Here is a 26,079-nt window from a genome sequence, read left to right as displayed (position 1 = left end):
GCAAACACACGTGGTGCATTAGAGCAAGTGTGTGAATGACAAGGAGAAATTCCCAGAATGGGATGTTGACGTATCAAATTCAGTTATTAATTGCAGTCATAATTTTTCTTATAATAGGAGCTACAAAAATATTTGACCAACCATATAATACTGTATGCACATAGATGTGGAAAGGGCATGCAGGAAAAGAATTTTAATGAAATGCGTCTAAGGGAATTATCAGAAGCAATGTACGTTAAGTGATGATATATATTCAAATTATAAGTCCATATAAGGAGAAAAAACTTGACCTAAAGTGTTTCTTTTCTTTATTTGAGCTTTTAAAGAAAAACAGCAAGTGATATCTTTTTCTTTAGGTTTTTGTTATTATTGCGGTTGTTGGTAAGCTATTAGAGAGCCCTCATGTGGTTACCACGGGTCACTGCAATCTAGCCATATAGAGCACAATAGAGGTTTTAGTAATTCTTTACTAAATTCAATTAATTCCACCTGTTTGGGTTTTTTTTTTTTTGGCACTCAGAATACATAAGTCAACTTTCAGATATACCCTAATTTAAAAGAATAGTAGTGAGAATACCACAATGCCATTGCCTTGGCCAAAGATTTTAATCTACTCCAGCAAGCCTTCCTTCAGAAACTTCCCTGTATTTTACAGAATTTTACCCACTAACAGTCACATTCATTTCTTCCTATGAAGCTGTTGTGAGGTGTGCAAAAGGGCTCACCATCCCCTCTTAAATATTTTATTATATCATGAATTCTCTTTCACCATCCTCTGACTTTAAGAAAATCTCTAGTTTTTTCAATCTTTCCTCTTATATCCTGCCTTTTAAATTTGCCATCTATGCTACATGTGTTTCCAAAGAAGTCCTGTCAACCTTCCAGTGCTTCCCCGTCTCCAAACGATCATCTCTACATCCAACTAGAAAAGCCAAACAATAATGAACAGCCAGCAGAACCGCACACATCCCCCATCCCTGCGGCTTCCGGCAGCCACAGGTGAGCAGCCTGGCAGGTGGGTGACTCACCTCGCCTGCGCTGTGGCTGCGCTGCCTCGTCAGGTGCTGCCGATGGACCAGCGCGCTCGTGGGTCGACTGCTCTGAAGCGGGAGCCGGGGGTCGATGAAAGTGGTGGTGCGGGAGTTGTGGTCCACAAAAAATGCCTAGGGAACAATCCACTCAGTGGTCAATACATGTCACGGCACACGCTTGTCTTAGCAGACCCGTCATTTCACACGTTCAGGAAAAGGCCCACTGCTGAGTAACGATCTCCGCTGCATTGACTCCTAATTTTAAAATTTGGGGGGGATTTTTCCTTACCCCCCCCCCCCAGGAAAGATCCAGACAGAGAAAGCCATGCTTAAACTGGATCCAGAATGAAGAGAGCAGGAAGGAACATTATCTTGGTTTTTAGGAAATACTCTTAAGAGACGGCCATCAAAGATAGGATCTTGGAAGTCAAATGAGTGGCCATTTGGGCTTCTCTTAACTGATGCTCTTTAAGCTCTTACTGCTATCCACAATTATTTCTAAGTCCTGACCACCCGACACTTCAAACATCACTGACTTCTTCTCTCTTCCTTCCCCTGGGCAGTCAGTCCATCACCAAATCCTCTCCATTGTCCCAATGTAGTGGCTCATTCTCAGTGTCTCTGCATCTCTCCTTTTATTCATTTAACTGACACCTCAGTACCAGAATTGCTCTTTCTACATGCTTTGATTGTGTCACCGCTCTAAACCAAAGCCTCTCCGGTTCCCCATTATCTATAGAAAAAACAGTCCACTCTTAGGTCAGTTTTCTGAGACTTTAAAATCCCTTCCTTCCTGCCTTCCACTTTAGTCCTCAATCACACACGCATACACATTTTATCAGCTGCAGTGACCCTGGTCAAGCCACTTACATGTTCTCTACAGATTTCTTATATAAACATGTCTCCTCTTTCACAATAACCATTTCTTCCCCCGTCATGTAATAAGATAAAGGAAACCATGTCTATTGTGTTTACTGCAAAATCCCTGGTGACATGAAATCATGAATGAGCATAAGCCACTTCCCTCTGAGTTGCAGTAAGGACTGTACACAATGTAGAGAAGCCTTCTTTCTAATTCTTTTTATTTAATCCCAAAGCTCTACACGAAGGCTATTCATCATTATCTTTACGAGTTCAATGGTGTAAGTTTTCAAAGTAAAATTCACTGAAGGAAATAATGAAGCCCATCATCTTAAGGACAATTAGAAAATACAAGTTTTCCATGATCAGATAAAGTTCATTAGAGGCCATCAAAGATCAAAGGGACTAATAGGAGAGCCAGGAGGCTCGTTGCCTATAAATCAGCAGTGTCCGGGCACGTGATACAGGCCAAGGAGCCTAAGAAAAAAGAACCGACTTCTCAAACCGGTGGAGTTGAGTCCAGAAAAAGTACCTTAAACACCAGGAATGAATACATCTAGGCAAATCCTGGATGCAGATGGTGCGTTTAAGCCTATCAAAAAGGCTCAAAACAAAATGTTATGACACAAAATGTTTCTGCATATCCATGATCAGAAAATGGGGAAAATAATGTGTAGGTAGTTCCCAAATAGGAAAAAATGACTTCTCTGTAAAGAAGTAACTTTAAGCAGTAGGTGCACTAGAAAACAAAGCAGAGAAATAGACAGAATGGGAAGCCTTGCCAGTGCTCTCTCTCAAGGTCCGACTGCCAGGAAACAAAGGCTGGATAAACGGAGGTCTCGTAGGAGATGGTGTCGCCAGCTTCATATCCCTGGGTAACGTTCTTTTTATCCTAACCTGTCAGGTGGAACACCTTTCTTCTCTGGTCTTGGGAAAACACACACTAAAGATAAACCTTACACAGGCTTGTATTGGCAGACTCCGGTCCAAATGCCACAACTGGTTCCCAGTTGATTTGGGTTTCTGATACACTTGTATATCATTTCTGCCACTACATGAAATGTCATAAAATGGGAACTAAATTATATTTTACAAATGGACACTTCTAAATAGTAAGTATTACAGTCAACTATATATTTACTTTATGTAAATTTAGATTAAGCTTTTAGTACTAAAACAATAACATAAACCACGTTGTTTAACAGAAAACTATAAGGAGAACTAAAATAGAATTGCCTATTCACTCTGCCTAATTTCTCGGGAATGTTTTCTCGGGAGTGGGTGGTTGTTTAGAGGTAACCATGATGCCCTTGTAATTATAAGGACAAATGGGTGTGCACATCTAGGCCAGTTGTGATTCACAGGCAATGTCACAGTCTAATTTGACATTAAGAGGCTTGTCTAAAGTCCATTCTCTGAAGAACTGCACTGTAAATGCCTTGAGGGCAGGGACTCTTTCTTACTCACTCTGTTATCAACAGATGTTTTTAGGGCTGCATCTCGGAGAGTACTCAGTAAATAATAAATTGCCAAAAAATTCTAATATGTAGACTCCTTACCAAAGTACAGAAAGACAACTCACACTGAACCAATCAAGTATTAAAAGTCACGTTCTTTTATACTATGTATAAAAATACTTAAAGATTTGAAAGAAATAAATGAGGGCGTACGCGTGTGCTGAGTGAAAAGGGTAAAGAGCTAAAGACTATAAAACCACAAATGAGACAGAAGGTTTTACAACGTCTCATTGCAGACATGCATCAATTACCAAGCTTAAACTTGAGACATGGAAAGCAAAGTGCTGATTAAATGTTGGGATCTGGGAAGACAAGTCCGTTTCTGAGCTGTAGCTCCACCACTTACTTACAGGTATAACCTCAGGCAAAACTTAACTTTTTTAAATAGCAATTTCTTGTCTGTTATATGGGGATAAAAACACCTACAACAAAGAAAGGTTGTATAAGATGGTTCATATACATATTGGAAGATACTGCCTCTGATCCCTAATGTGAGTTACTATTTTTATTACTAATAATAGTTTCACCTTCTAAGATATTTTTCTAAGGATCTCAATGTTTCTTGCTATATTCCTTATAAAAGGCTCAAAAAAATGAAGAACCAGTGAAACTAGGCTTCCCAGGCTCCTTGGAGGTATGTGTTACCCAGATGAGGTTGTGGGTAATGAGATATTAACAGTGTTACATGGTTATTTGGTAAATCCCCCTTACTCAGGGCAATTTTATAAGGTCCTGCTTCTGTCCTTCACACATTCTGCTCCCTGAAACAAGGGATGTAACAGCCAGTGCATGTCAAGCCATGAAGATGAAGCATGGCTGAGCAAAAAGCTGGAAGGAGCCTGGGCTCTCACTACATGAGGAACCACCTTAAAAGCCCTAGGCTTTCTATCTCTGAACTTCTTGATGAGATAGAATAAAATCCTGTGTGTTAAACCTCATACGGGTCTCAGTTATCACCCAAATCCTAACCGATACACGGAAGCCTCAGCACTGCAGAGGAAACGCAGTCCTCCTAAAACGGAAAGCACAGAAGAACACATAGGCCAGCAACTTCCATTTTAAGTAAGCATTGCCATTATTTGATCAATGATGCTATCTCATTACTAGTCACTTTTAACACAGTTTGGTAACAGCTCCAGATTTAAGTGATACGTACGTGTATTTGGGAACCTATAGCTGGGATTTGAACCCATCTTTCTGTCTGACTCCAAAGCCCAATGAGCTGCACCTATTTTGCCTCTCTCTCCTTGTCATATATCTTCTCTTTCCATTCTGCGTTCTGCCATCTGTCCTCACTCTTTTATGTTCCTCTTACTCCCCTGACACCTCCTAGTACTTCATTCTGGAAAAGCACTGAAGTATTTTTTGAATTAGGCGGACAATAAGAGCCGCTCACAGCACTGGGCCTTACTACAGTTTCAACACTGAAAAGGCTGCTACCAAGCCAGACAGCAAAGTGTGTGCACTCCACACGATTCAGTCGCTAACCTGCTGGAGGCATGGCTGTGGGTGGGGAGTAGGTGCTGTTTGCATCCCAGAGGAGGTCAGTGTCAGAGGCAAGTGGGATGTGTATATTGTTTACACCTGCTTTTTAAGTCCGCCACGTACTCGGGAGAAAGGTCTCGATTCAGACCTCTATCAAACCCACGTAGCTAGAGCACTTGGCCAACATTTTGGCTTTGTTCTGCCCACCATGTGACCTCAGACAGGTGTCCTCGACGCTCTGCTTCATCCAAATAAAGAGAACTATTCAGGTCACCGATAAGTTGTGAAAAATGTATTCTAGTTTAAAGTGGAAAGTATCGAGAAATTACTGTGCAAATTTTAGGCCTGCCGTTTCTATTTCTGACACACAAATCAATTATGTCAGGAAAGTAGATCAGTTTCCCACAGGACGTTCTAACTAGTTCAAGCCGGTAATGAAGCTGACCTTGTCCTTTTTATTTCTGCCCCCCACCCCAATTTGGGTCACATTCTATGTGACCATTATTTAATAGCCTGACTTTATTTATGAAAGTATCCAACATGTATTAATAAAACTGTCTTGATAAACAGCATGTGGAGAATGTAGACTCCATGATAAAAGCAACTGCAAATTGCTTAGCCACCAGCAAATTTTGTTGTTCAAAATTTGAACAACATAGATTCCCTACTGTTAACTTTCATTAAGGAAATCCACTCAAGCTTCACAGTGCTTCACAACTAAGACTAACGACACAGTTAAAAACTAAAAGGAATGCAAATACACAAACTTAAATCCCATTTTAAAACTTCTACCCTTTCACTGCTTCTGGGCATGATCACAGTCAGGAAATACAGGCTGGCTGGAGCCAAGTGGTGTGTGAGTGAGGCCAAACAAAACACACTTCTCTTTTTACACAATTCTTTTTTTTTAAAGCTTCTATTATTTTAAGAAAAAAAGGTCATCAATATTTGTGAAGAAATACCAGCCTCAAGCTCCACAAATCTAAGTTACAAAAGTTTGAAATTTTTTCCCTGTTAACATTCTGCCAAACCAGAAATCCGTAATAAAAGACCGTGTAAACAAAATAGAAGAAAAAGCACTTGTAACTACGCTACAGAAAGACTGAACATCAGTTCTTCTGTCTTTCCTTCTCAAAAGATCTATGGAAACAATGAAAGAACAACAACTTGTAAGTTAGAAATACTGAATAATGAGTCTGTTATAACTTCTGGCATTTCAACTTGACAGAGTCTTAGAAACTTTCAAAAAAAGTTAAGTACAATCTAATTTTTATAAACATTGTATTTACTCACACATTCTCTCCCTTCCAAAATATGTTTCTTCTCAGCTCCTGGATCCCTACCTAGTATGTCCCTAAGTAGAAAGAATTATATGCTATTATATACGCTGTATGATATTCCGAACAGAACTCCATTACCAATAACAGAGATGAAAAAGGCTTAATGATACAGTTTATTGTAAGTAAAAAATAGTCATGCTAAGATTTTCCACCACTTGGTTCATTCGAAGAGTAAGTAGTCCCAAATATTTCATGATATCTGATCAGTCACAATAAAGTTAAAGAAGGTTGCTTGTTACACTGCTATGGTCAGGGAGCTAAAGTTGCTAGGAGAGAAAACAGGATTCATGGCACTTAAGCTAGAGTCATGGAAACAGCCGGTTGCTTAGTAGATGTCGGTAAGTGCACTATCCACCAACACCCGAGATGTAAAACATGGTAGCTAAAGGAGAGATAATTTACGTGTTGGGAGTGGAGGCACTTAGGTGTTGGGACTTCTATAGAAGAGTCAGGAGATGCTGGAGAGATGCTGGAGATAGCCTGCGCAGGCTCGTGAGAGCTGGTGAGAAATTTTAAGGTGTTCTGTGGGCTGGCTGACAATGATGCTGGCAGCCTGAAACTCGCTATGGTGGAAGAATCGACACCAGAGAAAACAGCAGATGCTGCGATTAGCTCTCCTCCACACCTACCCTGGAGAGCTGGCTGTTAAATGTTTACCAGCACATCACTACAGAAGCCTAAGAATGGAGTTCTCCAAGTCAGCCCATTTTAGGTATGCAGAAAAAGCCCATTGCCATGGAATTTTAAAATAGCATAATATATGAAAAGAAAATCCACTGCAAGTCATGAAGATAATGGTTTAAAAGTAAAAGGCAAAGGCCATCTCCATATTTGGGCAATTCCTTTAAAATTCTACGAATCTAGCACTTTACTCAGAAATAGATTCACAAAACCAATCTCTGCTCTATTCTCTCAACCAAAAAGGCACACTGCCTCAGGAAGATTCTTTTCCTTGGCCTTCTATGTGTATTTATGGGGGTTATTATTTATCTAACACCCCTTTAGCCCCTTAAAATGAGGAAGAGATTGTCTAACAACCATGTGCTATGTATACATTTAGAGTTTAATTCCACCTCCACCTGGGTTGCCGTGTAACTTGAGGTGATTAAATCAGCTAACCACCACAAAGACAGATTGGTTATTTCAAAGAAATTGAAGAGATGTGTCACAAAAATAGCAAATAGAGTGGTTAAGTTGCAAAAAAAAAAAAAAGCCACCATATTTTTCTAAGTGCTGAACTCATCCTGCTGAGACTGTGGGTATTCCCATGAGACCTCATGATACTCAGTGGCGTTGTACCCAGAGACAAACCCGACCCACGAAATTGTGGTCATCAGCTTCACGCGGGAGAAACCAGAGTCCATGTCATCACTGGGGCAACGTGTGCAGCCACATGGGCTATACGGGTCTGGAAAAATGAGAATCCTCATGGAGGCTCAGACCGTGGTCACTTTCACTGGACAAATATTTGTTCTTTTCTAAAAATCTGTCCACATAACCATAACTGCCACTTGTCATGTTCATCCAAGTTGGGTATTTGGATCATTCTGATTCATCCAAAGTCACAAACTCCTAGAGTTACAATGCTTGGACATAGACACAGATGCCAATTTAGCTGGAATTGTTTTTTTGTAGGGACAAAACATAAGGAACTATGGGAAAGCATATTTCATTTTAAAAGAAGACAGTTACCATTTGACATTTTCGTTTAAAAAGAAAACATGAAGTATACAATATTTCTCATTTCTAAGCTTATTGTTTCTTAGTATTTCAATTTAGGCCTAAGTAGAATGATCTGGAAGAAAAAAAATGCCTTGCGTTAATCTGTCTGAAGAGTGCAAAACAAAGAGGCAGGAGAGAAAGAAAGTTAATCTATATTTAACATCTAAAAAAGAAATCAGCCCTGGCTGGTGTAGCTCAGTGGATTGAGCGTTGGCCTGGGAATCAAAGGGTTGCTGGTTTGATTCCTTGTCAGGGCACATGCCTGGGTTGTAGGTCAGGTCCCCAGTGGGGGGTGGGGGCATGCAAGAGGCAACCACACATTGATGTTTCTTTCCATCTCTCCTTCCCTTCCCCTTTCTCTAAAAAAATAAAATCTTTTAAAAAATAAAAGGGAAATAAAATATAATACTTCTTCTAAAAAATTAAACCAAATGATAAACCCATTATATGAACTCAAAAAATAAACTTCATAGTATTTTTCTAATGATCCCTTTTTGCATCATTCTCTGTTATCCATAACTCTCTATAATGGACCTTCCACTGATTTTATTTCATTGATATGGGTCTGTGATGATTAATTTTATGTGTCAACCTTGCTGCGCCATGGGGTGCCCAGACATTTGGCCAAACATGATTCTAGGTGTGTCTGTGATATGTGGATAAGATTAATATTTGAATTGCTAGACTGGTTAAGCAGTCGGCCCTCCCTAATGTGGGTGGGCCTCATCCAATCAGTTGAAGACCGTAATAAAACCAAAAGGCTGAGCAGAGGGAACTCCTTTGGCTCAAATGTTTGAATTGGGACATTGGAGTTTTGTGACCTTCAGGCTCAGACTGAAACATGGTTTCTTCTTGTGCCTGGAGCCTGCCCACTTTGGATCCAAACCTACATCATCAGCTCTTTTTTGCGTGTGTGTGTGTGCGTGTGTGTGTGCATGTGTGTGTGTAGCTAGTACAGTCTCTTGAAATTTGCCCATAACTTCCTCATGGGAACCAAACATGCCCACAAAAAGGTGTTCCTATCTCCACACCTTTTTGTTGGATGTTTTTCCACAATCTCTTTTTATCAAAGTCCTACTCATCATTCAAAGTTCAGTTCACATCCTGTCTTTGCTATGAAAACTTTCTGGGTATCCCATGTGAGAACTAGGTCAATCTGCACTGGACCCTTGCAAACCCTATACCAGGGAATGGGGCCCATACTTCTATAGCCCAGATGAGAAGCGTTAAGGGTAAAACAGTCTGGGGGAGGAGTGTTTGGTGGCTTTACATAGGAAGTGCATGATTCTGTGCCAATGTGGAGACTTGATTCCAGATCCAGTTCTCAAGAAAAAGTTACTTATTTTAAAAACTCTACTTTCATGACCATGGCTGACAGAGATTATAACCCCCAGAGCAGGAGGCCACTGATCTGGCAGGAGAACAAATCTACCAGAATGAGCACAATAACAGAGCACTCATGGCAGGAAAACAGAAGCTCCTCTGGGTGGTTAAGCAGCTTTCAGGCAGGAGCAAACACCTGAGGGCAGACCCTTCTGCAGTGGCCGTGAACGATGTGGACAGCAAAGACCAAGAACAACCAAAGGAACCGTACTTTGCAAAAGCCATTCTGTTGGACCACCATGGTTAAGGGTGATCAGCGGCTCAGTAAGAGATGGAATGGGGCACTCATTAACCCTACAGTGCCTCCTTTATAAAACCATGATGTACTTCCCATTAGAGTAAGGATGCAGCCATTAATACCAAACCTTTATCATTTTTATAAAATTCAAAATCAATGATCTATATAGATCCTTACTTCTACCCAACCATTCAAACCAAGATCTTGGTGAGTTGGGTAGCAATGACCAAGTTACCATCACTCCTGGCTAAAAACAAATAAAATAAAATGGTGCATTTTATTTTGTAGGTATTTTATATACTCCACATCTTTGCTTTCCCCAAACTAAATCGTAAACCTGTAGAGGTTTTTATTGGATAGCCTTTATCTTTTACATCGTAAGTCAATTAATATTACATCAACCACTCAGTAAATTGTGATCATAATCCTGATTTTTTCTATTTGTAACCCCTCTATTATTTATGTTGATGCTAGCCACAGCCTAAGGAGCTGGACAGGACAGGTTACGAACCCTTGCTTCAGAGAAAGCTGAGGTTCACAGAGGTCAGATCAGATGGTGTTGGATCCAGAAATACTGCCCCCACTGTGGCACTATCTTCTCAAGTTAATTTCGTTAAATTAACAGTGGCATGGAAGAGAGGGAACGAGGGAGGGAGAGACGGAGGGAGGAAACTCCTAACTTAAATAACATTTGGCTTTCCTTATTAAACCCGATATTTGTGCCCCAGATATACATACTACCCCCATGAGCACATACTAATGATCAAACCCAGCCAAGAACCAGAGCACTTAAAACAAATCACATTTTAATACCACTGATGCATATTTCTGGCAAAAATATGAAGTCTCTATTTCAACACTGTAGCCCAGATCCCAAATTACCCTTGATTTTCACACTCCTGAGAGTGTACAAAAATTTAAGAATTATGACAATAGGAAGCAGGCAGAATATTTTTGTACTGGGCCACTTTCTTTGCTTATATAATCACTGTATTCCTCTAAGTTTCCCAAAGCATCATAACTAGGTAAAAAATGGTTTTGGTTCACAGAAAGAGGCAAATTCTCTCACGCATTTACTGATATGTGCAGAATTTTGTAACGCTCTTTAAAAATTAAGCCTACTGTAAGAGAAAGCAAAACATTTGCTTGTATGTTTTGCTTTAAAATGAGGTTAAGTCAAAATGTGTCTCTATGAAAATCCTGGGCCCTCAATCCAACAAACACACAGATGTCGACCAAGGATGACCCTGCATAAAATAAAACTTGGCTTCATTGCCAGTCCTACCATTAGAGGATCAACATAATTAAGGAAATCAAGCAATGGCACAAAATGCTAAATAAAACACTCTATGAAATGTTGAACAAAAGACTTTTCCAAATATAATTAAAAGCTCCCCCCAAAAGCCACCTTACAGATTTTACGTCAAAACCAGTTTGGAACCACACCATCTAACCTTCAATATGGAAGAATCAGGGCTCTGTAGAATCTAGGAGCTAAAAAGAGAATCTTGGCCTTCCTCTAATTGAACTTACTAATTTTTTAAACAGTTTTATTGGTATATAATTCAGATATAATACAAGTTACCCACTTAAAGTATACAATTTATTGTTTTTTTAGTACATACAGCATTGTGCAAACAACCATGTAACTTAATTTTAGAACATCTTTCCCCCACTGCAGAAAAAGAAGCCATGTACCCATTAGCATTCACTCCCCTTCCCACCTGCAATCCAAGGAAACCAGAAATCTACATTCTGTGTCCGTAGATTTGCCTATTCTAGACATATCTAGACATAAATGGAATCATGCAATAGGTGATCTTTGTAATAGTTTTTTTTTTACTTCGCAATAATTTTTTTAAGGTTCATCCATGTTGCATCAGTATGTCACTTCTCTGTACTGTCCAATTATATTCAATTGTCCGGGTCTACCACACTTATTTATCCATTTATCAGTTAAAGGGCATTTGGGTTGTTTCCACACGTTAGTCATTGGGAGTAATGAATGCTACTAAGAACATTTGTGTACAAGTTTCTGTGTGAAAGTATATTTTCATTTCTCTTGGGTATGTATGTAGTTGTGGAATTGCTGGATCCTATGGCAACTCTTTGTATAACATTTTTTCTAAGAACTGTCAAACCATTTCCAAGTGGCTTCACTGTTTTACATTCCCACCAGCAACAGATGAGGGTTTTAATTCCTCCACATCCTTGAAAACATTTACTATTTCTAGATTTGTGTTGTATTGTTTTGTTTTATGGACAATCAAGTGGGTCTCATTATGCTTTCGATTTGCATTTTCCTAACAGCTAATAATATCAATAAGAAAGAATAGTCTCAGGCCATATATGAGAAATCTACAGCCAACATCATACTCAATGGGCAAAAACTAAAAGCTTTCCACTAAGATCAGGAACAAGACAAGGTTGTCCACTTTTACCACTTTTATTCAACATAGTACTGGAGGTCCCAGCCACAGTGATCAGACAAGAAGAAGAAATAAAAAACATCCAAACTGGAAAGGAGGAAGTAATAGTGATATTATTTGCAGAAGACATGATAGTGTACATAGAAAATGCTATAGTCGCCACCAAAAAACTACTCGACCTAGTAAGTGAATTTGGCAGAATAGCAGGATATAAAGTCAATAGTCAGACATCAAGGTATTTTTGTACCCCAACAATGAAGTATCAAAAAGAGAAACTAGGGGGGAAACCTGTTGCATTTACTATAGCAACAAGAAAAATAAAGTACCTAGGAATAAACTTGACTAAAACTTAACCTCCTTAACCTAGGAAGAAACAAAGAAGTAAAATATCTGTACTCAGAAAACTACAGAACATTGAAGAAAGAAATTGAGGAAGATAAATACATGGAAGCATATACCATGTTTATGGATTAGAAGAACTAACACCATTAAAATGTGAATACTACTCAAAGAAATCTATAGATTTAATGCAATTCCTATTAAAATGCCAATGGCACATTTTGCAGATCTAGAACAAATATTTCAAAAATTTATAGGGAATTTTAAAAAACCCAAATAGCCTCAGCAATCTGGAGAAAGCAAAGTAGGAGGGACTCACAATACCTGCTATCAAACTATACTACAAAGCCACTGTACTCAAAACAGTCTGGTACTGGCATGAGAACAGACACATCGATCAATGGAACAGAATAGAAAGCCCAGAAATAAACTCATGTCTTTATGGTCAACTAATATTTGGCAAAAGGGGCATGAGCATACAATGGAATAAAAAAGCCTTTTAAATAAATGGTGTTGGGAGAACTGGACTGGTACATAAAAAAGAAGAAAGAAACTAAAGCACCAAGTTACACCATATACTAGAATAAACTCAAAAGGGATAAAAAGACAAATATAACTCATGACACCATAAAAGTCCTGGAGGAAACACAGACGGTAAAATTTCAGATATACCATGTAGCAATACTTTTCATGATATATCTCCTAGGGCAAGGAAAAAAAATGAAAAAATAAACAAATGAAACTATATCAAATTAAAAACCTTCTGCATGGCTAAAGAAACCATCAAAATGAAAAGCAAACCAACTATATGGGAGAACATATTTCCCAATGATACGTCAGACAAGGGTTTGATCTCCAAAACATATAAAGAACTCATATTACTCAATACCAGGAAGACACACAATCCAATTTTAAAAAATAAACAAAAGACCTGAATAGATAATTGTCCAAGAAGGACATACAAATGGCCCATACATGAATGAAAAGATGCTCAACATCACTAGCCATCAGAGAGATGCAAATTAAAACAATAATAAAATATTACCTCACACTGGCCAGAATGGCCATCATTTAATAAATCAACAAATAACAAGTGCTGGTGAGGCTGTGGAGAAAGGGGAATCCTAGCGCACTGCTGGTGGGAATGCAGATTGGTGCAGCCACTGTGGAAAACAGTATGGAATTTTCTCATAAAACTAAAAATGGAACTGCCTTTTGACCCAGCAATTCCACTGCTGGGAGTATATCCTAAGAATCCTGAAACATCAATTCAAAAGGACCTATGCACACCAATGTTCGGAGCAGCACAATTCACAATAGCCAAGTGTTGGGAACAGCCTAAGTGATCATCAGTAGATGAGTGGATCAAAAACTGTGGTACATATACACAATGGAATACTATGCAAGAGGAAGAAAGAAGGAACTCCTACCCTTCACAATAGCATGAATGGAACTGGAGAGTACTATGCTAAGTGAAATAAGCCAGTGGATGAAACACAAACACCAAATGATCTCACCTATAAAAGCTAATGAATAACAATAAACTAATAAGCAAAACAGAACCAGAAGCATGCAAACATGGAACAGACTGAGAGTGACCAGAGGAAAGGGGGATAATGGTGAAAAGAAGGGGAAGGGAGTAGTCAAAGAACATGAATGATTGACCCATGAACATGGACAATAGTGTGGGTATTGTGGGTATTGACTGTGGGAAATGGGTCCACTGAGTACAGGAGGGCAGAAGGGGAAACACTGGGACAACTGTAGTAGAATAACAATAGAAAATTTGAAAAGGATATGTTTTTTTAAAAAGAAAAGAATGAATGGATAGTCTTTTCAACAAACAGTTCTGGGATAACTTGATAACTACATGCAAAAAAAATGAATTCCCTACCTCATACCATATAAAACAATTAACTAAAAATTAATCTGAGATCTAAATGTAAGAGCTAACACTATAAAACTGTAGGAGAAAATACAGGGGAAAATCTTTGTAAACTTGGGTTCTTAGGCATGACACGAAAAGCACAAGCAACAAAAGAAAATACAGATAAACTTGGCTACATCAAAATTAAAATTTTTGTACTATAAGCAATATTATCAAGATAGTGAGAAGACAATCCACAGAAGAAAGTATTTGCATAGTAGATATCTGATAAAGGACTAATTTTTAGGATATATAAAGAACTCAATAAAACAATTAATAACCTAATTAAAAAATGGGTAAATAAAAAACGTATTCTTTCCAAAGAAGATACACAAATGGACAATAAGCATATAAAAAGATGATCAACCTACTCACTTGTAGAAATAAGGAAATTTATATGACATTATGACAGTAAATTTCTGACATCATATGATAGTAAATTTATATGATATTATTTCAAGTTAGGTGATTAGTGGTCAGTGAGAATTAGACTAACCTTGTACAGACAAATAATTACAGGCTTTGAATACAGAAAAACATAGATTTGTATCCAAGAATCTACTCGCATCCTTAACCTCTTTGAGCCTTCATTTCTTCATCTAGTAAAACCTACTACATAAAATTATTATAAAAGTAAAAGAATTAACATAATATCTCTAGCATAGAGACTTGCACCTACTATAGAATTTGGTCTCTAATAAGCTGTCAACATTTGTGAACTCCATTCCCTGACTTTACTCTATGTGTCTCTAGCAGTTAAGAATACTGTAATAACTCTATGATATTTAAGCATGAAGCCATGTCTGTGTTCTGCTTATATGGCCTCAGATAGAACGTCTGTGATCAAATCAAGACCTTTACGTGTGACTCAGCCTCAAAGGGTACCAGTATTCCAGCATCTTGCCTGAAACTCTTATTCCCTGGAATAATAAAGTTATTTCTCATTTGCAAAGACACCCCCACCCCTGCTCAGATACCCAACTTATGAACTGCCATGAAGCATACATAAGACGACCCACGGAAATGGACCTACTGCAGTGCCTGGCACGTGGTACGAGTTGAACGAATGCAGGTACCGTCATTACCATCATTGTCATCCTCCTCATCATTCTGTTCTTATCCTGTAATAGTTCATTTTAAAAGAATACTTTACTTCTTTCATGCCAGTCAAGGACATTTTTCACCCTAGAACTTCCCAGAGCATGCCAGATCTAGAACCCTTGAATTCTCACCCAATTTAAACCCTTGGCCTTAAGTAATTAAAAAGAAAAGTCTTTCAAAATTGCAGACAGCTGAAGTACAGTACAAGCATAATTACTACCTTGTTCAAACACGTAATACGAAAAATCCAAGACAACATATGCATTAAGAGAGGGCAGACGGGGTAAGTCTAGGAGCCACTTCTGGTGAGAGCACGGGAGGAGGAGGGAGTGGGGTGGGGAGGGAGCCTCCCAGCTCCGTCTTTGTCCTGAGAAGAGAGACCACTGAGTAACCAGGAAACTAAAGGTGAGGAGTTTCATTCATTCACCAAACTTGTTTTGAGAACCTTCTATGTGAGAGGAACTGGGGTAGAAAAGGGAGTAATTGGAATATAAATAAGAGAATTCTTAAGAAGGGGATGTCTGGGAAGACAAAACACAGTAACAAGTATACCATGAGAAAAATGGGGATAGACATTACGAAACAATACAACCAGCGTGGTGAGAGAACTCAAGGAAGGACTGGTCATTACGCCTGGGGAGCTAAGAGCAACCCACCGACCGGGCTGCCCTTCGATGACGATGACGTGTCTGCAAGCCCCACCTCCTCCACAGCACCTTTGCTCCCTTCGCTGCGCCTGACCCTGCTCACAGTGAAAGGCAGGACAAGAGCCCCACCTCTGGACTGGACTGCCTGGGTTCCAATTAGACTCCATCTCTTACTAACTGTGGGACCTTGGTCAATTCACTGAGCCATGCTGTGCCTCAGTTTCCTTGTCTATACAATGTGGGTACACAGAGCAGCTATCTACAAGGCTGCTAGGAGTATGGAAGGAAGCAATCTCAGTGCTTACAACATCATGTAGTAAATGCTGCATAGCACATATTGCTACATTAAGTGTTAGCATTTATCACTGTTATCACAGTAGCTTGCACACAGTAGGCACTCAGAAGTATATTGAATGACTAAATGAAAATTTGAAAGGGAAGGGTTGCACTTGAGAAGAGAAAATGTAGTCAAATATCATAAGCCCAAAGGGCTAAGTGTGAGAGCATTTCTCTTAAGAATTATGTCACATAGATGACGATTTGGGCATCCTAGTCCACATCAACTCCAGAAATCACTCACCGCTGTAGGAAAATAAATTTGGTAATATTAACAGCTTTTAACATTATAGTAAATGGAAAAAAGTATAACCTTTACATGTTCTGGAAGCAAAGCAATTCATTAACATAAGGGATGCTACGACCTCTGAACTGCCTGGAGGATGGGGGCTATGGCTTCTTCCGTGCAGTGAAAAAGCAGCGCAGCCAAACACAGACGTAGCATGAGCCTCTCCCGATGTTCCTTTAAGTTACTTTACTTCACTGGAAGCCAGTCATTTGCAAAGGAAGGATAGGGAGGAATCACAGGAGGCATGACTGCTTTAGTGAAGGTGTCCAGCTTAGTTCAAAATCTCGTTCAAGTCCTAATGCAGGAAGCAGAGAGATCAGGCTAAAGTAATAGGTTCTCAGTCCTGTCTGATAATTCATTTTGCCCACAAGGCAGGGGTCCTTGTATGTCTTCCATGTCAAAGAGCATTTGACAGCTAATCCACCAGCCGACTCTGAGGTCAGCTATCCTCCAGCCCACAGTCAGGGTTCTTTACAATGCCTACGCCTTTCGGTTGAAACCCCCACAGGAGTCCAAGGCCCTCAGGCAACAAGATGAATAGTTGTTACTCACATAGCCGAGATCATGTTTACTGCTGTTTAACCATCGAAACTTTTATAAAAGCTATGAGACAGAACTTGTTCTTAACACTAGATCATAACTCATCATCAACAGTATCCTAAACACAACTTCAACTTTTCTCAAGGTCCAGGGGTTATTAATGAGAAGCTCTCTCCTGAAGTGTGTCTGGCAAGTTAAGACTGGCAGAAAGGGACCTTCCCCTCCGTGTGTGCATGATAAGTTCCTGGTTCCCTGTAGCAAGTGAGGTCTCTACACAGAGCAGAAATACATGGCAACTTGGGTTTTTCCTGGACCAGTGGTTCCCTGATGAGCACAGCTCTTCCTGACACCAGGAAAATGTCTTGTCAGAGCCGAGAACAGAGCTGAATTCTAGGTATGCTACTGCGCTCTCATACCCAGGTATAACACCACCGGCATTTTTCAAAGTCCTCACCTGGACCACCTATGTCCTTCCATTCAGTAGAATGCTTCCAAACCCTCGGCTCTCAGGCTGTTGAACCAAATGCGGCACCAGCAATGCGACAAGTTCCTCTGCACTGAGAGAGCACAGGAAGTGGCAGGTCTCCCTGCTTCCAGCTTCCTAATGTTCTAGAAAGACTTCCATGCCACCTGACTCCGATATAACGCTATTTAACCTGTGGTCCAGGGACACAATTACAAATCCGTTCTCGTCTATCCATTCTGACCTTCAGGCTTGTCACTTCTAATCCTTTCCGGGCTGGGAATTAGGGATTTATTAGAAAGGTTTACAGAAATCAAGTCAATAGTTTCAAGGAGAGTCCGAGGGCTCCTCCCATGCATTAAAATACATGCACTCCGTAAGATCTCTTTTGACTGCTCACAGGTTCTGGGGATAAATAAGACAGTACTGTGGTACTATTGCTAGAGGACACTCTGGGGGGAGAAGGGCATTTTCCGAGTACTTTGCACTTTCATTCCCCTTGAATGCTCTTCTCCTGATACGGCTTTCCCCTCACTTTGTCCAGGTTTCTGCTCCCCTGGAGCCTTATCTTCAAGGTGTTCCTCAGCCACCCTGTGGAGGAAAACTTTCCATTTCTTTCTCTAGATCAGACCCCAGCTTTCTTTTAAATGGTGGCATTAATATGTCTTGATTGACATGGCTTTTCGAATGTGACTATTTCTTTGTTTATAGCCCATCTCTTTCCATGAGAATGGCAGTCATATGAAGTAGTCAGCTGTTCTATCTTGCATAGGTGCTCAATAAATATTTAGTGAGTGAATAAGCCAAGCAGAGTTACTTTGAATGTCACGTCGTTTGAATGCTCCCCACCCTATGAGTGATGTGGAGTCTCTTTACTGACAGGGAAACTGAAGCTGGTTACTGCGTAGCACCGTGGTTAAGAGCCCAAACCCTCCAACCAGGTGACCTGGTTTGAGCACGGCTCAGTCCCCGCCTGCCTCTGTCCTGGGCGAGTCCCTGCGTCTGCCCCAGCTCTAAGTGGCGATAATAATAACAGCACTGTCTAGGGAGTTGTTGTCAGAAGCACAAACCTTTCATGGCTCACAGTAGGTGCTACAGGAGAGTCAAATAACGCAATCTTAGCTGAGGGACACCTTGTAAAAGTTACTAAGTTTCTTGTGCCAACTTTGAGCTCATGCAACGACCTTCCGGTTCTAACCCGGATTTCTGGGTCATCAGTCTCCAAAGGAAGTGCCCCTGTGGTCACACCGGCCTGTGTGACACAGCTGCGCCACTCTCCTCATAAATTAATCAGCCCGTGTTCTTGTTTAATGTGCTAACAAAATCAGGGTCCTGAACCAACAAGACTGAGGCCCAAACCCAGATGGCATCACAAAGACACACCTTGTGCCGTTGCTTAGCAACCTCCTAGCCACCTCCTCCAAACAATACAACTTTTATTCAGCTACCCACAACAGGAGCTGTTTCACTAGGGAGAAGGAAGTGTCACTGCCTAAGAAACCTTTTCTATAATCAGCAGAAAACGGTGAGAGGTGACAGGTAGAATATCCAGGCAAAAGTGAGTAATTCGAGAACAAATGCCCTCACACCCGTCCACTGCCTGCGTACACAACCTCAGCAGAGTGTGGGAACTGTTTGTGGGAACTACCTGCTCATCCAGGTTTCACTCGAACCAGGAGGTGGAATGCTGCACTTCACAAAGGGTTCTCAGCCCTCACTTGAAGGGCAGAGCCAAGCGCCAAGGCCACAAGCGGGTTACCTTGCCCTGGTGATCGTGTTTCATTTCCCAGCCCCTCGGCAGCTCCAGCTGTTTGTTTGCAAACATGTTGAGGAATCCCACAAGGTCCCGGTTATGCTGGTAGCGTTCAAAGTGGTGGGTGTCCCGCCGGACTTTGGTGATCATGTGCTTCAAACACGTGTTGTTTGTAAACATGCGGTAGGCACTCTGGAGAAGGAAAGAATGGAAAAGCAATGTTAGCTCACTTGAGATGTGCAAAAGCAACATACACACGCGGGTATATCTAGTCTTCTGGGGGTACCTAGGCTGAAATATAGCTGTAGACCCACACATGGAAAACGCAGACAGAGCAACATACGGTGATCAAAATAGTATGAAGAGACTACAGAAAGTAAGGTCATCTTTACTGACAATGTCTAGGTACCTAATGGGTATGAATGCATGCAGTCTCATTCTGTCAGGGACGTTAGGTCCTAAAGCTGGTGTTAGGAAAAAACAAAAACAAAAAGAGAAAGACACACACAGTCAAAATCACACCATGCTGGAGACAAATCTACCACCTTCCAGTGAGCCCCAGTACAGCCAGTGTTTCCTTCAGCACTGGAACAGATCACTGGTTCTCTGGGTGAGTGCCACACGGAAGCGGTTGGCATCCAGTTAGAAGTCAAGTTGTGGGGAAAAGTGCTTGGTCATATATTGGAATATCAGAAGCACATGCAGGGGACTAAGTTGCTCTCACAGTTGAGTTGTGTTTAGCTGAGACCACAGTAGACTGAGGTGTTTCATCTCACACCTTCTTAGAGGCCTAAGCTCAGTGAATGGAATTCAAGACAGAATTGCCTGAACTGTATACCTCCATATATATTTTGTCTTCTCTCTCTGTTTCTCCTGTGTATATAGATGACTGAATTTATATGATTGAAGATACACACTTAATAAAATTCCACTTTACAACCACATACAAAAAAAAGTGTTTTGTCAAAAACTGTGGTCCCTGGCTGGGTAGTTCAATCAGTTGGAGTGCCGTCCTGATCCACCAAGGTTGTAGGTTTGATCCCTGGTCCAGGCACGGACAAGAATCAGCCAGTGAATGCATAAATGAGTGGAAAAAATTGGATGTTCTTTTCCTCTCTCTTCCCTGTCTTCTCTATCTCTAAAATCAATTTAAAAAAAACACTACAGTCTTCATCTCTAAGATACTTAAAGAATACTCTAAAAACTGACCAAAAGCCATGGGCTGTCCACATAGGAGTCAGTCAACAAATATTCACTACAGAATACCATGTGCCAAGGCTTCCTTTAATCATCAGAAGGAATATTTTACTCATGACATTGACCTGGCCATGAAAGCTCTATCCTGGAATAAAATTCTATTCTTCTCAGATAGTTTCAAAGGGCTTGAAATTCCTCTTACCTGAATCTGGAGACCTGTTGGGTTTACTCTGAGTGTTCTGTTATTTATTTCAGTTTAAGATGAACTAAGGCGAACCCCAAAGAAATCAGAATCCCTGGAAATCATTTCATTTTAAGAAACATTCACTGTCTTTGCTGTCCAGTACTGTGGTGGTTATTGAGGACAAAAGATGAATGAGTACAAGAGCCATCAACATTGCTCCTAATTTTCCAGGGTCCCTCCAGATGTGTCATGTTCGTGTCAAGGCATTTAGTGCCAACATGAGCCCCTCTAGCACTTTCTTTCTTTGATACAGCAACTGGCAAAGTCTGAAATAGTGGCTGCTCCCCAGTCTGGGGCCCCGGATCCCCGAGTGACTGCCAGGATCCGAGAACCCCGACAGCCCAATGCGGAATGCAAACCAAACCTTTGTTAGCTGAAGTCTCTGAGATGTGTTGTCTGCCATTATGGACATGTAACCTAAACTATATGATCTAACTATTGCACAGTTATTCTGATTGATTCACCATCATTACATACTTTTTAACCTTGCACTAAAATACTTTCTCCCTATCGAGTTGAAAGGAAGGAAAGGAGGAAGGCAGGCCACAATGCGCCATCCTCAAACACTAGTGTGCTACAGTTCCGTAATACACCTGACTATGCAATATTTGGAAGTCCTATTTCGACGTGGCAGTCTACATGAGAGGAGGTTTTCATGGCTGTGAGAAGTGGGGAGGTTCAGAGTATGGAGAAGTGCCAAAATAGGCAGGCCTACGCAGGGGCTTTGGGCAATTAGAGAGCATGAGAGAATAAGAAGGTGAACCCATGAAAGCAGAGAAGGAGGCTAATAAACGAAGTCAAAGGCTGTCAGAGACAAACGTTAGCTAATTAATAGTTTAGCCTATGGCTGACCTGCCTTGGAGTTTAAAGTGCAATCAGCAAGGCATCTGTTTTCTGCATTTGGCTCCATGCTGCTGAGACATTTTCACATAAGCCATTGCAAGCTCAGAGGCCTGAGACCACACTAACTTGTCTGGAGGCAATGGTAATGAGCTTTCACGTCGTATTCCCTAATAAGTCTCTTCGGAGACAAATTATGGTGGGATAACCTTGTCAGATAAAACATTACATTAACTGTTGCTCTGCATAGGTGTATCTCTTGATCCTCTCATTTCTGTTCCCCGCCATTAAAGTAACTAAATTGGCCACATCCTGATTCTTTATCTAGAGCATCAGAAATGCTCCGCTAGAGAAAAGCAGCAGAACTGCATTAGGACCCGAAGTAGCAGTAATTAGGTGAAGGAACCTGTCCCAGCCTCAGGCTGGAGGTAATTCCCTGGGGTTGGACAGCTCGTTAAGCACAGGAGTCTTAGCCTGGTCTTAAAACTAATTAGGTCCTTTCATCTCCCTCCTCTCCACTCAGTGAGACATTTAACATAGTGCCAAGTTCCACTGATCTTTGCAAAAAGCATCTACCAAAGCAAATTAAGTGCAAGAAAGATTTCTCTCATTAGTAACCAGCAAACAACCTTCAGCACCATTGGTTTTACATGTCTGTATACCATGTATATGACTCTTAGAGCTATATGAGAGGGGACCCCCCAAAAACCCCAGAATTATCTTCTGGGGGGTAGGCCTCTTGTAGTACAGGCTTTCTCTGCTAAGTGAGTGATCTAAGAATGATCAGTGTGCCAGCTGGCATTGTTGTGAGAGGCTGCATTCAGCTTCAGTGAATTTTTTTAAAAGACTCAACCTATTTGCCCACTTCGTGATGGGTGATTTATGTGCCCACCTGCTCACCCCGCACCAAGTGTTCAGCAGATTTTTACCAAAAATGGCATGACCCCAGTGCTCCACCCTCCCTATTCACCTGATCTCATCCCCAGAAGACATTTTTTTTTGTTGCCTCAGATGAAAAAATCCTCAAAGGGAAACATTTTGCCAATGTGGAAGAGGTGAAACCAAAAACGGCAGAAGCACTAAAAGGCATCAAAATGGACAAGTTCAGAAACTGTTAAGCAGTGGAAAAAATGTCTCAATAGGTCTATTGCATCACATGGAGAGTACTTGGAAGGTGCCTGAAGTTTAAACTCGTGAAAACAAATATATAATCTTTTATAAATAAACTCTGGGGGGGGTTTGTGTCCCCATTCATAAAACACCCAAACAGAAACATGCCACAGACTGCTATATTCTAATAAAGAAACTATATGTATGTTTACTTATATATATGTTTATTTTATTTTAATATCTTTTACATATTATTCAATACATATATATTTGTGTGTGTATCTTTTTATATATGGTTCTAAAAGGATATTTATGCTCCAGCTAACACAGAACCACAGTGTACAGAACTACAGTGTAGAGTCTAGTCACGGTCCTGTCACTCATGGACCGGGACAAAGTCATTTAATCCCTGCCTCAGTTTGCTCAGCTGTAGGATGGGATAACAACTGTCCTGCTTTCTTCATAAGTATGTAGGATCCAAATCCAATGGAATAAGGGTGTAAAAGATCTACAAAGAGGTAAAAATAACTATAAAAATACAAAGCTACTAAACAAAAATAGAAGGGATTATACCCACAATACTTGAAACAGATAAATGATAGTAGTAAAATTGTTTTCTACTTTAAGGTCTTTGAGGATCTTGAGCTAGAATCCCACTTTCTATTAACCTTTCATTAATTATGTCCTAAGCCCTGAACTAAAAACCCTGGGGATACAGAGGCGGGCACAGCCTGATTGCTCCAAAGGATGGGAAGGAAAATTACATAGGGGAAGGTGGGAGGAAGAGGTTCGCTGCGGGCAGAGAGTAGAGTTTGGAGAACAAAGGCCACGGGGGCAGTGAAAATACTGACACACACTGTCAGGACCAGCAGAGCTAAGAATGAGAGGGGCCCAAAGAGCAAGAGACACTCAACAGGTGGGAGCAGGAAAAGATGCAGCAAAGGAATGTGATTTTCAACCTGAAACAAAAGTGGATCAGGGAAGGGCAAACAGGACTTGTTTCTTAGCCTGGTCTCGTGACAACGCACAGAACGATCTCACTGGGAAGCGGCTGCACCCAAGGCCAGTTGGCAGCTGCTAACAGTCCATCTTTAAATGGCAGGAGTTTTGTTTCCCACTGATGTGATTTAAAGTGTGATTTATTTATTCCTTCTTGATTCCCAAACTCCCATTCCTAACTCTCCTCTTTGTTGATTCTTGCCTTCCTAGCAAGAAATAAACACTTGTTGGCTGAGTCAATAATCACCTGAATTTTGTGTGTGTGAAGATTTCTTAAAATAGCACTCCTTAGCGGGGTGTCCAACCTGCAGCCCACAGGCTTCATGAGGCCCAGGATGGCTGTGAATGCAGCCCAACACAAAATCGTACATTTACTTAAAATAGTATGAGGGGTTTTTTTGTGATTATGTGTCACAATGTATTTAATGTGTGGCCCAAGACAACTCTTCTTCCAGTGTGGCCCAGAGATGTCAAAAGGTTGGACATCCCTGGCCTTAGAACTTAATGTGTTTTATTTAGTTAAGTGGTTGAGATGTTAGAAGTGAAAAATATTGAAAGAAATTGAGGGGAATACAATGCCATTTGGCAGCAGAATAAGAAAATTGCATGTAAACATTCAGTTCTCATCAATCAAACCAATTCTTTTTGTGTCAGTTTGTGGCAGGTTGCAGGAGTAGGGATTTTGGGGGTTTTTTGTTTGTTATATGATGACTGTATGTCCGAGATGACCTGGTCTGCTCTTGATTTCATCTAATTCTGTTCTGCTTAATAACACAGGAAAGTACATTACTGCTAAACAAAACCCATCTTTCATATTTCAAAAATCCTTCATCAAGAATAGGTATTGTGAATTCAAACTTGAAAAATACCACTGCATCTACAGCAAATGTCTCTCCCGTGTGGAAACAGATGTGTCTACACACATTATTCACTAAAGAAATTTATTACACACAGAATCAAGTAACACTGTGTGCTAGGGCATGAAAACAGCTCTTTCTTACACAGCTTGTCTTTATTGTTATCTTATGTGACCTGTCTATATTTTTAATATAGGGATTTTACATTGCTTTCATCTAGCTACGGAGTAAGATGGAAGGAAAAGTTAACTTAGGGACCAAACTAACTGTAAATTCTCCATTGATCTAGTTTTTAATAGCAGGAATTCCTGACTTGCAAAAATATATTTATATATTGGAATAACACTTTTCTCTATTAAGCACTAAAAAGATTATATGATGGAATTAATATATTTCAAGAGTTATTTAAAGTCAGAGTAATAATTGTTTGGCATGTATGTTAGGAACATTATTCAGTTGCATATAATGAACACACTTATGTAAGACAATTATTAGACAAACACAGGCATACCATCTACAAAGACATGGCACTAAATGAAATTGAGTTTTCAGGAGAAATGGTTCATCAGGACAATTTTGAAAGAAATCTGAACAACCAACAGGGGGCAGTAGAACATATCTTAAAGCAGCCAAAATGCAAAACAGAAAAAAAAATTGTCTCTCAACTTTTCCTTTAGAGTTATAACCCCATAATTTACTTAATTTTGTTCTTTTCAATAAAGATGACTAGATAAACTACTGCTATATGAAATCAATTTTCTATGACTAGCTTATAATATAAACTAATATCTTCAAATCATAAAAAGTTAGGAAAGTTTTTAAAATAATATACTCCTTTTGTACACTGAACACTTTCAATAATATAAATACGGGATTTACTGGAACACTTAGATCATAAACAATTCAAGCAAAAAAAAGCATGAAGATAAATCTTAAAATAAGGAGATGAAATAAATTTGTTTTGTAATATTTTCTACTAATCTAGGGGAAAAAATCCAGGAAATTATGCCCTTTTCCAAAAACTGGCTGACTTATCCACACAAAGTCATAACCTTGAGACCATTGGGAAGGAAAGTCCAGCCACTATAATTCCTGCCATACACAAATCAGGGAAAAAGCTTTCTGAAACCCAACAGAAGTTAAATCTTAAAGATATGCAGCGATGCACAGCTAGGATCATTTTTAAGTCAGTAATGAATGCACTTCAGGTAGAAAGAAAAATGATTAAAATGCTTTAAATAGGAATTATTAGAAGTCAAGGTGAGCTTGCCAGCAAAAGATGTTTTAAAATCATGCCCACGGAAAGAACAGGAAAACCAAAGACAACTTGAAAACCAAATAAAAACCCTGGTAAACTACTGAGTCTATTCACACTGTTAAAGTAAGTTAGCTGTCAAAGATCCTGACAAATTGAGGTATGAAAAAGGCATG

The 26,079-nt window shown here is 40.1% G+C and overlaps 1 protein-coding gene across 3 annotated transcripts in view; it reads right to left on the bottom strand.

Annotated features, from left to right (window-relative positions):
• HECW2 (HECT, C2 and WW domain containing E3 ubiquitin protein ligase 2) overlaps positions 1-26,079 on the bottom strand; it is a 363,235-nt gene that overhangs the window by 84,543 nt on the left and 252,613 nt on the right. For all 3 annotated transcript variants that reach the window (XM_037043720.1, XM_037043719.1, XM_037043721.1), the window contains 2 exons: positions 19,408-19,593; positions 1,029-1,163 (listed from right to left, as the gene is read on the bottom strand). In XM_037043720.1, coding sequence (XP_036899615.1) covers positions 1,029-1,163; positions 19,408-19,593 — 321 coding nt within the window. The remainder of the gene's footprint in view (positions 1-1,028; positions 1,164-19,407; positions 19,594-26,079) is intronic.

Source organism: Sturnira hondurensis, unplaced genomic scaffold (genome assembly GCF_014824575.4).
Source record: "Sturnira hondurensis isolate 20B ecotype Veracruz unplaced genomic scaffold, ASM1482457v3 Scaffold0004136, whole genome shotgun sequence".
NCBI classification, from domain to species: Eukaryota; Metazoa; Chordata; class Mammalia; order Chiroptera; family Phyllostomidae; genus Sturnira; species Sturnira hondurensis.
The sequence above is the reverse complement of the archived record's forward strand: the minus strand, read 5'-3'. Positions and strand labels throughout refer to the sequence as shown.